This window comes from Schistocerca americana, chromosome 7 (genome assembly GCF_021461395.2).
Source record: "Schistocerca americana isolate TAMUIC-IGC-003095 chromosome 7, iqSchAmer2.1, whole genome shotgun sequence".
Taxonomy (NCBI): domain Eukaryota; kingdom Metazoa; phylum Arthropoda; class Insecta; order Orthoptera; family Acrididae; genus Schistocerca; species Schistocerca americana.
In genome coordinates this window covers 358,375,483-358,388,428 of record NC_060125.1, presented here as the reverse complement: position 1 = coordinate 358,388,428, position 12,946 = coordinate 358,375,483, and the positions used below count along the sequence as shown (strand labels likewise).

Genomic DNA, 12,946 nt, shown 5'->3' with positions numbered 1-12,946 from the left:
TGTTCGTTGACTTCGGGAAGACATTTAAAACCGTCGCACATTCCAGTTTGCGGAAAAAATACGAGCTGACAGGGAATCAGACCAGACTTGTGACTGGACTCAAGACTTGTATTGTATGTTAACCGGGCACCTAGAAACGACGGAGAGGCTCCGTCCCCGCCGCAGCCGCAGTGGTCCACGACCCCACGACGACTACCGCAGTCCACTTCAGCCCTACGCCGCCCCACACCGAACCACTCTTTCAGCGATATTGTGCCGTTTGGGCCCCGGTGGAATACCCCCCCCCCCTCGCCCCCTCAGCCGCGAAACGTCTCACACTAGACGAGTGTAGCCCCTATGTTTGCGTGTAAGAGTAATGGTGGCGTACGCGTACGCGTATGTGTACCCCCTGATTCGGAACAAGGGGAACCAGACCGCATTCGCCGAGGCAGATGGAAAACCGCCTAAAAACCACCCACAGACTGACCCACTCACCAGACCTCGAGACAAGTCCGTTAGGCGGATTCGTGCCGGAGACAAGGCGCTCCTTCCCAACCCGGAAAGCCGTGCGTTAGACCGAACGGCTAACCAGGCGGGCATGACTCAAGACTTAGTCGCAGACAGAACTTAACGAAATAAAGTCCACAAATGCAAAGCTGATTTCCGTAGCACCCCGAGGGAGTGTGATAGGACGATTACTGTTGACAGAGAGCATAAATAATATGTTAGAAAGCGTCGGAAAATCTTAAAGACTGTTCGCAAATGATTAAGTTGTTGCAGAATGAACTACAGAGAACTGATGAATGGTGCAGGCTCTCGAAATTGACCCTGATCGTAAATGTATTAAATGTAATACACTGAAGAGCCAAAGAAACTTATACACCTGCGTACAATCGTGTAGGGCCCCCGGGAGCACGCAGAAGTGCCGCAACACGACGTTGCATGGACTCAGCTAATGTCTGAAGGAGTGCAGGTGGGAACTGACACCCTGAATCTTGCAGGGCTATCCATAAATGCGTAAGAGTGCTAAGGGTGGAGATTTCTTCTGAACAGTACATTGCAAGGCATCCCAGATATGCCCAATCACGTTCGTGTCTGAGGGGTTTCATGGCCAGCGGAAGTGTTTAAACTCAGAAGAGTGTTCCTGGAGCCACTCTGTATTTATTCTGGACGTGTGGGGTGTTGCAATGTCCTGATGGAATTGCCCAAGTTAGTCGGAATGGACAAAGGACTGGAACGGATGCAGGCGATCAGACAGAATGCTTACGTACGTGTCACCTGTGAGAGTCGTATATACGCTTATCAGGGATCATATATCACTCCAACTGCACACGCATAACACCATTACAGAGGCTCCACCAGCTTGAACTTCCCCTGCTGACAGGAAGGGTCCATGGATTCATGAGGTTATGGCCATACCCGTACTCTTCCATCCGCTCGACACAATTTGAAACTGTATTCCACTCGGCTTCTGATGTCTCGCTCGCTAATCTTCTGGTGAAGCTGAAGGGCGTCAGCCGTTCCTCCTCTCGTATCATTTTGGTGGTTTGACTCATTGAACCCGGCAGACTATCTTTTCTCTGCCTGCATGTGCCAGTATTTTTCATGCTCATGTTTTCCGTTCTAGGGAGGAAGATCACGCTGGGAACTGAAAGTATATGTCTTTATTCTCACCATAACCAGAAGTGACAGTCTACATCTACATCTACATGGATACTCTGCAAATCACATTTAAGTGCCTGGCACAGGGTTCATCGAACCACCTTCACAATTCTCTATTATTCCAATTTCGTATAGCGCGCGGAAAGAATGAACACCTATATCTTTCCGTACGAGCTCTGATTTTCCTGATTTTGTCGTGGTGATCGTTCCTCCCTATGTAGGTCGGTGTCAACAAAATATTTTCGCATTCGGAGGAGAAAGTTGGTGATTAGAATTTCGTGAGAAGATTCCGTCGCAACGAAAAACGCCTTTCTTTTAATGACGTCCAGCCCAAATCCTGTATCTTTTCTCTGACACTCTCTCCCCTATTTCGCGATAATACAAAACGTGCTGCCTTTCTTTGAACTTTTTCGACGTACTCCGCCAGTACTATCTAGTAAGGATCCCACACCGCGCAGCAGTATTCTAAAAGAGGACGGACAAGCGTAGTGTAGGCAGTCACCGTAGTAGGTCTGTCACATTTTCTAAACGTTCTGCCAATAAACCGCAGTCTTTGGTTAGCCTTCCCCACAACATTTTCTATGTGTTCCTTCCAATTTAAGTTATTCGCAATTGTAATACCTAGGTATTTAGTTGAAAATTTACGGCTTTTAGATTAGACTGATTTATCGTGTAACCTAAGTTTAACGAGTTCGTTTTAGCATGTAGATGACCTCAGACTTTTCGTTATTTAGGGTCAACTGCCACTTTTCGCACCATTCAGATATCTTTTCTAAATCGTTTTGTAGTTTGTTTTGATCTTCTGATGACTTTATGAGTCGATAAACGACAGCTTCTTCTGCAAACAACCGAAGACGGCTGCTCAGATTGTCTCCAAATCATTTATAGATAAGGAACAGCAAAAGGCCTATAACACTACCTTGGGGAACGCCAGAAATCACTTCTGTTTTACTCGATGACTTTCCGTCAATTACTACGAACTGCGACTTCTCTGACAGGAAATCACAAATCCAGTCACATAACTGAAACCATATTCCATAAGCACACGATTTCACTACGAACCGCTTGTGTGGAACCGTGTCGAAAGCCTTCCGGAAATCCAGAAATACGGAATCGATCTGAAATCCCTTGTCAATAGCACTCAACACTTCATGTGAATAAAGATCTAGTTGTGTTTCACTGGAACGATGTTTTCTAAACCCATTTTGACTGTGTGTCAATAGACCGTTTTCTTCGAGGTAGTTCATAATGTTCGAACACAATATATGTTCCAAAATCCTGGTGCATATCGACGTTAACGATATGCGACTGTAATTTAGTGGATTACTCCTACCACCTTTCTTGAATATTGGTGTGACCTGTGCAACTTTCCAGTCTCTGGGTACGGATCTTTCGTCGAGCGAACGGTTGTATATGATAGTTAAATATGGAGCTAATGCATCAGCATACTCCGAAAGGAACCTAATTGGTATACTGTCTGGAGCAGAAGACTTGGTTTTAATAAGTGATTTAAGTTGCTTCACTACTCCGAGGATATTTACTTCTACGTTACTCATGTTGGTAGCTGTTCTCGATTCAAATTCTGGAATATTTACTTCGTCTTCTTTTGTGAAGGCATTTCGGAAGGCTGTGTTTAGTAACTCTGCTTTGGCAGCACTGCCTTCGATAGTATCTCCATTGCTATCGCGCAGAGAAGGCATTGATTGTTTCTTGCCGCTAACATACTTCACATACGACCAGAATCCCTTTGGTTTTTCTGCCAGGTTTCGCGACAAAGTTTCGTTGTGGAAACTGTTATAAGCATCTCACATTGAAGTCCACACTTAATTTCGAGATGCTGTAAAAGATCGCCAATCTTGGGGATTTTGCGTCTGTTTGAATTTGGCATATTTGTTTGTTGTTTCTGCAAGAGTGTTCTAACCCGTTTTGTGTACCAAGAACGATCAGCTCCGTCGTTTGTTAATTTATTTGGTATAAATCTCTCAATTGCTGCCGATACTATTTCTTTGAATTCAAGCCATATCTGGTCTACACTTATGTTATTAATTTGGAATGAGTAGAGATTCTCTCTCAGGAAGGCGTCAAGTGAATTTGTATTTGCTTTTATTTTATTTTTATCTGATTTTTTGAACAGGTATATTTTCGCTTATTTTTCGAGGATTTGGGGATTACAATATTCAATCTCGCTACGACAATCCTGTGTTCACTAATCCCTCAACCGGTTTTGATGCTCGTTATTAACTCAGTACTAAATGTACCCGTTACCACTTACCCGAAACATGGATTCTTGTTCGCTTTGAATGAATGTGGGCATAATAACAGTTGCATGCAACTAGGCAAATTCAGATGAAGTCCCTTGGTTTAGATTCAAGGTAGCAGCATGAGAAGTCAGTTTAAGGTTATTTTCGAAGCCAGATCTGGTAGCGTCAAGTTGGCGCGGCTCTGTGGTGCCAGAGGCGGCTGTGCTTTATCTACATTGACAGAAAAAAGTCGTAACACCAAAAAATAATTTCGTGAATACATTTGTGTAGGTAACATATTTAAGTGATTAACATTGCAAGATCACAGGTTAATGTAGGTTGGTTCAAATGGCTCTGAGCACTATGGGACTCAACTGCTGAGGTCATTAGTCCCCTAGAACTTAGAACTAGTTAAACCTAACTAACCTAAGGACATCACAAACATCCATGCCCGAGGCAGGATTCGAACCTGCGACCGTAGCGGTCTTGCGGTTCCAGACTGCAGCGCCTTTAACCGCACGGCCACTTCGGCCGGCGTTAATGTAGGTGCGAGATAAGTCATTGCAAATGTGAAATGCTGGTACATTAATAATCGGTGTACCCATCATGAATACAAGAATGCAAACGTGCATGGTTTGTGTTTGTGCAGGTGCCGGATGTCAGCTTGTGGGATGGAGTGCCTTGGTCAGTCAGTACAGGGACGGATAATGCTGTTTGTGGATGACGCTGGAGCCCTCAGGCCCGAATAAATAATGTTAACTGCAGTGTTTGTGCACAGTTGGCGCTCAGCTACGCAAACTCCTTGTGATAAGGACAAGTGAACCTCTGTTATCCGAAATGCGGCCACTTTTAACGTGACACGTGATACAGGTGGAACCTTTTTGCGAGCAAAATGCGAACATCGCACTTTATTGCTGAGTCTCTTGCAGTTTCTCTGGAGCTAACATCTGGGTTATGGACGAGAACATCCGTTCGACTCGCTCCGCTCGTTGCAGGCACGTTCCGATAGCAATCTTTTGCAAGTTAGCTGAATTGTCGTTCTTGTTGGACACCGCTTGATGGAGTATTTGTGCGTACAACTTAACTGCTATCTTTAAGTCCCTTCTCAATTCTCCATAAAGAAGCATTTTTTCTTATTTTGTGAACCACATTTATTTTTTTTAGAGACCAACCAGCACTCGATACACGTGAATGACATGGACAGATTTAACATTAATTTCCTCTGTGCCCCATTCAAACTGGTATCTCAGCCCTGCAACACTCCGCTTCCTCCTTCCTTATCTGGATATGAAATCACGAATTTCCGCATAAGGAAGCGATCGATTTCATATTCAGAAGAGGTAAATATATTACAAATATCTTAATTTCTTGTCGCTTCCCACGCCCGGGTTCCCGGGTTCGATTCCCGGCGGGGTCAGGGATTTTCTCTGCCTCGTGATGGCTGGGTGTTGTGTGATGTCCTTAGGTTAGTTAGGTTTAAGTAGTTCTAAGTTCTAGGGGACTGATGACCATAGATGTTAAGTCCCATAGTGCTCAGAGCCATCTGAGCCATCTTAATTTCTTCGAAGCTGGCCATCGCATGTCGAAGAGTGAACTGTCGCTGCATTCGCCTATTTTAGAACTGTGATACTTGCAATGGAAAGTACTATAGGTGGATTTGAAAACACCGAATTGATAACAATATCTCTGTGATTTACATGGCTGTGAAAAGAGACCATTCGTCGTTCACTGAACACTTTTTTACATCTTCACAACTCATCGGAGTAAAAACAGAATTTCAAAAATCTTAAACGCTCCCGGAAATCGTTACAAAGGGCAAGCACTGCAACAAACGTGTCTGAAAAGGAAGCAGCAAGCAAAATCACATTTGGTGGGTGGGTGGGGATAGGGGGTGCTTGGTGCTTCCTGTTTGAGTTAGGAACATGAGGTAGAAAGTTTTTGGACTAGCCCGGACCAGCGGCCATTTGTACAGCTACTCGAACATGTCTTATTGCAGTTGTGGCTCATCGTACAGAGAACCGGAGCCCGGCGTCCAGCAATATTGTCCGAATCGATTAATTCCTTTTGTAAAAGATTTCAATTAGGCTAAAATTAATGTTCAACTAATGGCACCATCTTTACGTGCACCGTTCGGATTTTAAGTGCAAAAACAGCCATCCTTAAATAACTCCGGACTGGAGCGAGACCGATAGTTTAAATTTGGTCCATCGGTGCAGCAGACCTTAGTCTAAGAGAAATTTTAAACGTTTGAAAAGAAATCTTGCTTCGCTTGGATTTTGCGTGCAAAAAACACATTTTCCTGGGAGGTCTTTGAAGCACGCCACTTCTATACTTTAAACTTGTACGAATCGGTTCAAACGTTCCAGGAAATTAGATAAATGGATACAGTCGAAAAGAATTTTTTTATCGAATAGTCTTTATCTATTAACGAAATATGATGGTTTATAGTTGACGATACGTTGCACGTAAAATTCGTTCTTAACTGAACTCAATGAGCGGAAAGGTTTTAACGGAAATAAGATCAATTGAACGGTTTGCATATACAGTTGAAAACAGTTTATAGGACGTACATCAACAAAAGTGAAACAAGGGTAATAGAATGTAGTTGAATTAAAGCAGATGTTGCTAGATGACTTAATTTAGGTGAGGAAATAAAAGTAGTTAATGAATTTTAATACCTGGGCAGCAAAATTACTGGTAATGGCCGAAGTAGAAAGGATATGAAGTTTGGACTACCTATAACATAAAAGCATTTGTGAAAAAGAAGAATTTTTTAACATCTAACATAAATGTAAGTCATCAGTGATAAGAACCGCTACAATTGTAAAGAAAAATCTAGACCAGGTTACCTGTAGAAAGCTATCGAGAATAATATAATGGTGCAAGATATTCGAACTTCTGAGGAAAATAGGGGTAAATTATAGGGAGAGGTGGGTAATATACAATATGTACAAGAGCCAAGAGGGAATAATAAGAGTGGACGACAAAGAAAGAAGCGCTCGTATTAAAACGGGTGTAAGACAGGGATGCAGTCTTTCCCCTCTAGTGTTCAATCTATACATCGAAGGAGCTATGATGGAAATAAAAGAAAGATTGAGGAGTGGAATTAAAATTCAAATTGAAATTATATCAATGATGCGATTCGCGAGTGACACTGCTAACCTGAGTGAAAGTGAAAAAAAATTACATGATATGCTGAATGGAATGAACAATCTAATGAGTACAGAATATGGATTGAGAGTAAATCGAAAAAAGACGAAAGAAGTGTAAAATAGCAGAAAAGAGAACAGCGAGATTCTTAACGTCAGGATTGATGGTCAAATGGCTCTGAGCACTATGGGACTTAACAGCTGAGGCCATCAGTCCCCTAGAACTTAGAGCTACTTAAACCTAACTAACCTAAGGACATCACATACATCCATGCCCGAGGCAGGATTCCAACCTGCGACCGTAGCGGTTCCAGATTGTAGTGCCTAGAACCGCTCGGTCACAGCGGTCGGCGATAAGTAAAACAAAATGCAATAAGATAACATTGAAAACTCGCTTCATTCTGATTTTACATGCAAAAAACACAAATTTTGTGAGTGTTTTTATGTACGCCGTTTCTATTTTTCAAACTTGTGCGAATTGGTTCAAATTTCGTAATAATGTAGACAAACAGATGCAATTAATGATCGTCCTGTTCTTTGAGAGAGATTCATCCGTTGCCACGATATAAGAAACATGGTTCGCAGGTGATACCTGAGACATTCTATAGTCGGCGTAAGAAGTTCCCTGGCAACTAGCAGTGACTGTTGCCAGCTTTCCACCGAGAAGTGCTAACAGCTGCAGGAGAACCAGTAGTCATCTTAGACCAGCGACAACGCTGAGGTGTTACCACAAACACATATATAAATTGGCTTTCCTAGCGTGTTTTATTTTCAAAATGTCCTGCGTTTAGTGCTTCGTTCGAAGCAAGTCACTTTGACAGTTAAAGCAACATTTTATGTGTAAAATGGTTAGGCCTTGAAGAGAGGAACTTTTTGACCTTTTGCCTTCCTAGCGTCCTTTGTTCTCGAAATGTCCTAAATTTAGTAACTGATTGCAAAAAAGAGTTTTGACAGTTAAACATCACACCAAGCAACTTTTTGTTTGCAATAAATCCAACATTTCACGTCCGTCAATCTGATAATATGTATATTTAAAAAGATCAATTGGCAGCGAGGACTTAATGGCTTTAACAAGGGAAGTTCCGCAGTTCGAACGGTTGAAACAGAATACAAATGATTCTAAAATACGGAGATGTGTGAGATGTATCTACATTAACACTCGTCACTGTTGTTTATCTGTTACACTCAGCACTTGTGTACAATCGGTTTAAAGCTTAGCGAATATGAACACTATACAAACACGCGTTGCTGAAGAAACAATACCACGTTAGACAATTGTGACCGATAAGTTCACGAGAGTCATAAAAGAGGTGTTATTTGCCAAGACGCTAAACATTTGCTGCAAAGAATATGTGATAACTCAGGCAGTACTAAGTAAATCATATTTATGAAAATATAAGCTGCTGTGTTGAACGTTCCTGCCTTGTTCGTCATAGAAGTGCAAATGTTGATTTACAAAGAAGTGATTAAAACGCAGTGGAATGGAACAATATACACACTAAAAAAGGGTAACATTTTACGGTGAATCCGCAACCTGGTAGTTCACTATCGAATCCGATAGCTGTCACATGATCTAAACCATAGCATGAGCTGTTCAGTTCCGACCTATTTCAATCACTTAACTTAAAGCTGAACATTTGCACTTCGATGACGAATAGAAGAATAAACAAGAACACGACAACTTCTGTTTTGGAAAATATAGTTCTGTAAGTACAACGTACAGTTCAAAGAAAAGGAAACCTACAATTATAGCATTTTTAGATTTAGAAAAAGTTTTTGACAATGTTGGGTGGACTACAATCTTTGAAGTAATGAAGGTAGCGAGGATAAAATACAAGGAACGAAAGATTATTTACAACTGATACAGAAACCAGGTTCCAAATATAAAGTCGATGGCCATAATAGGGAAGCAGTGATTGAGAAGAGACTGAGAGTGGATTTTAGCCTATCCCACGTGTTATTCAATCTGTACATTGAGCAAGTAGTAAAGGAAAACCAAAGAAAAATTTGCAATCAGAATTAAAGTCCAGGTAGAACAAGAAAAAACCTTGTGATTTGCCACCGATAATGTAATTCTTTCAGAGACTGCAAGGGACACGAAATATCAATTGAACGGTGTGCATACACAGTTGAAAACAGGTTCTAAGACGTACATCAACAAAAGTGAAACAAGGGTAATAGAATGTAGTTGAATTAAAACACATGATGCTACATGACTCAATTTAAGAAACGAGGCAATAAAAGTAATTAATGAGTTTTACTACTTGGGCAGCAAAATTACTGGTAATGGCCGCAGTAGAAAGGATATGAAGTTTGGACTAGCTATAACATAAAATCATTTGTGAAAAAGAAGAATTTTTTAACATCTAACATAAATGTAAGTCATCAGTGAAAAGATCCGCTACAATCGTAAAGAAAAATCTAGACCAGGTTACCTGTAGAAAGCATTCGAGAATAATATAATGGTGCAAGATATTCGAACTTCTGAGGAAAATAGGGGTAAATTATAGGGAGGGGCGGGTAATATACAATATGTACAAGAGACAAGAGGGAATAATAAGAGTGGACGACAAAGAAAGAAGCGCTCGTATTAAATCGGGTGTAAGACAGGGATGCAGTCTTTCCCCTCTAGTGTTCAATCTATACATCGAAGGAGCAATGATGGAAATAAAAGAAAGATTGAGGAGTGGAATTAAAATTCAAAGTGAAATGATATCAATGATACGATTTGCGAATAAATATGCCAACCTGAGTGAAAGTGAAAAGAATTGCATGATATGCTGAATGGAATGAACAATCTAATGAGTACGGAATATGGATTGAGAGTAAATCGAAAAAAACGAAAGTAGTGTAAAATAGCAGAAAAGAGAACAGCGAGAATCTTAACGTCAGGATTGATGGTCAAAAAATTGATGCAGTTAAAGAATTCTGTTACCTAGCAGCAAAATAACCAATGACCGACGGAGCAAGGAGGACATCAAAAGCAGACTAGCTCTGGCAAAAAGGGCATTCCTGGCCAAGAGAAGACTGCTAGTATCAAACATAGGCCTTAATTTGAGGAAGAAATTAGCAGGAATGAAACATGGACTGTGGGAAAACAGAAACAGAAGAGAATCGAAGCATTTGAGATGTGGTGCTACAAGCGATTGTTAAAATTAAGTGGACTGATAAGTTAAGGAATGAGGAGATTCTGCGCAGACTGGGAGAGGAAAGGAATATGTGGAAATACCTGATAAGGAGAGGAGACAGGATGGTAGGACATTTATTAAGACACGAGGAAATGACTTGCGTGGTACTAGAGGGACCTGTAGAGGGCGAAAACTATAGAGGAAGACGGAGATTGAAATACATCCGGCACATAATTGAGGACGTTCGTTGCAAGTGCTGATCTCAGATGAAGAAGTTGGCACAGGAGAGGAATTCGTGGCGCCCCCCCCCCCTTCCAAAAAAAAGACCAGTTGTAAGTTTCTTTATTTCCTAAAAGGAAAGTACAACCCGGCTTCGACATTGGCTCAGTAACTGCGCGGGCAGTGTGGTGGATTGATAAGCAAAGGGCCTAGGTTTGATTCCCGACCGTGTCGGAGACTTTCACCGTTCGGGGAATGGATGTTGTACTTTCCTTACGTTCATATCGTCATAATTGACATTTCTCTATTGCGACAACTGAATGGGACGTCCCGAAAGCCAATTAAAAAAAAAGGAGAAAGAAAACAAGAAACGTTTTCGGGACCTGTGTCCCATCTTCAGGTGCCGCCTATGCCAATTATCCCAATTGTGAGCATTAAAAAAAGTAAACCGAACTTATAGTAAAATTCTTAAGAGAAAACCCCATGTTCGTACACAAAATGTGGTTCCATAAAAGTCGAATAACTGAAAGTTAAACTAAGTTAAAATAGCGTATCTCTGGTACATGGCATAAAATTGAACAGCTGTAGCGAATCTTATTGTTGATGATAAATATCGACAGTTGTGAAACATAGATAAATGTAAGCATGGGGAATTCTTCTCTGAAGATACTTGTGTAGAGTGTAGTCTTCTACGAAAGTGGACGATTAGCAGTTCAAGCAAAAAGATAATAGACTTTTTTGAAATGTGTTGCTATAGAAAAATGGTGAAGATTAGATGAATAGAGGAGGCACTTAATAGAACTGCAGAAAAAAGAAAACTACGGCACAACTTGACCAAAGACGAAATAGATCGATAGGACACAGCTTGATATATGAAAAGAATCGCCAATTAAGTAATGGTGAGGAGGAGGGGAGAGGCAGCCGGGGTAAAATTGTGGAGGGAAACCAAGGATCAATACAGTAGGAAGGTTAAAATTAACTTAGATTGCAGTAGTTATTCGGGGATGAAGAGGCTGCACAGAGTAGCATAGCGTAGAGAGCTGCATTAAACCAGTCCTCGGGCTGAAGACAGCAATAACTGCAACAACAAGTACTGTCTACAATACACTATTTAAACCCGATGTTTAATTTTTTGTTAAACAATGCCTCAGCTTTTGACTCTTGTGCATCGGCTAGTCATAAGCGTCCGGTACACGCTGTTGTTTCTCCAACAACATGTGTTCTGAAATCTCTAGACTCATTAATCGTCTAACGTCGAATGCTCCCAAATGCAGAACATTACAGCTAAATGATCTTGATGGAAGGCAGAACAAACACATCTCCGTATTTTAAAATCATTTTTCTTCCGTTTTAGTCATTCGAGGTGGTGTGGTTCGTAAAGAATAACAGCATGCTATCCCCTGACTGATTCTGACGGTTCATCTCGAGCAGTCAGTGCCAGATGTGGACACCCACTCACCTTGAGTCCCGCCTGGAGGAGGTGCCTGACCATCTCGAGGCCGATGCCTGAAGCTCCCCCCGTAACGATGGCCACCTTGCCCTGCAGCTCCATGTCGGTGTTCTGCTGCTGTGCCTAAGGTGGCGGCTGCCTGTCGTTACCGCTAATATTTGTCGATTCCAGCCACAGGCGCTGTTATGTAACACGTAATCTTACAACTATCAGTATGCACGTGTTGTTCATTTGTATAGCTGATATGGGCTGTTAGGTGCTGCGTAGTTGCAAGTTAAAGCGTCATTACGCCGACAAAACACGGTGACTTTTTATGCAGTCGTCTATTTTCGTCTCTTCCATTACTAATCTAATCATCACTCCGCTCTCACCACATCCAAAGGTATCTGTAAACAGCAGTAAACACCGAGCTTTCGCCTTTGTTCGTTTTATTCCTTACATCGGTCTCGACTGACAACCTAGCTGGCTTTTCACGATGTCATATAGGGTTACTATAAATGATTCATTCGTTTTCAAAGCTCTAATTTTTCCGAAGTATTTCATATACAAATATGACTGAGGCCCGAAGAGAACTATAAGTCAGCAATTTTACATACTACACACTACAAATGTTCTACGACTGCCACTCTGGCCACACGACACATGTCCAAGCTGTGATAAATTTCGTTCCGTACCTGAAGCATTTTGCATTCTCTGAGTTGTTCCATTTATGTACTCTCAAAGGAAAAAGTCACAAGGCATTAAGTCAGACGACCAGTATGGCCAAGGGAACAGTCACCTTCACCAGTACGATCAATCCAGTGATATGGAAGTTCCTCTTTTAGATGACAAACGTCGATGTTCCAACAAGGGGGTGATCGTCTTACTGCAAAATCTCCTACACATTTTTCTGCGGCATACCAAGCCTATGGCTTGCACAGACAGCTGATGTTTTGGACTACGTTCAAAATTTCCCGTCACTCTCTCTAGAGTTACATCTTGTACACTTGGTAGACCGGTATTTTTCTGTTAACAGAGGCAACCAGTGCACCTAAATTGTTGATACCAACGCACAACTCTCTGACAACTGTTATTTTCTATAATTCCTTATAATGCACGCTGTGATGTTGTAACAGACAG

At 41.6% G+C, this 12,946-nt stretch overlaps 1 protein-coding gene across 1 annotated transcript in view; it reads right to left on the bottom strand.

The window, feature by feature from the left end:
- Positions 1-11,967, bottom strand: part of LOC124622035 (15-hydroxyprostaglandin dehydrogenase [NAD(+)]-like) — a 66,986-nt gene extending 55,019 nt beyond the window's left edge. The window contains exon 1 of the mRNA XM_047147593.1: positions 11,837-11,967. Within this exon, the coding sequence (XP_047003549.1) occupies positions 11,837-11,929 (93 nt within the window). The 5' untranslated portion in view covers positions 11,930-11,967. The remainder of the gene's footprint in view (positions 1-11,836) is intronic.
- Between the last annotated feature and the right edge of the window lie 979 nt (positions 11,968-12,946).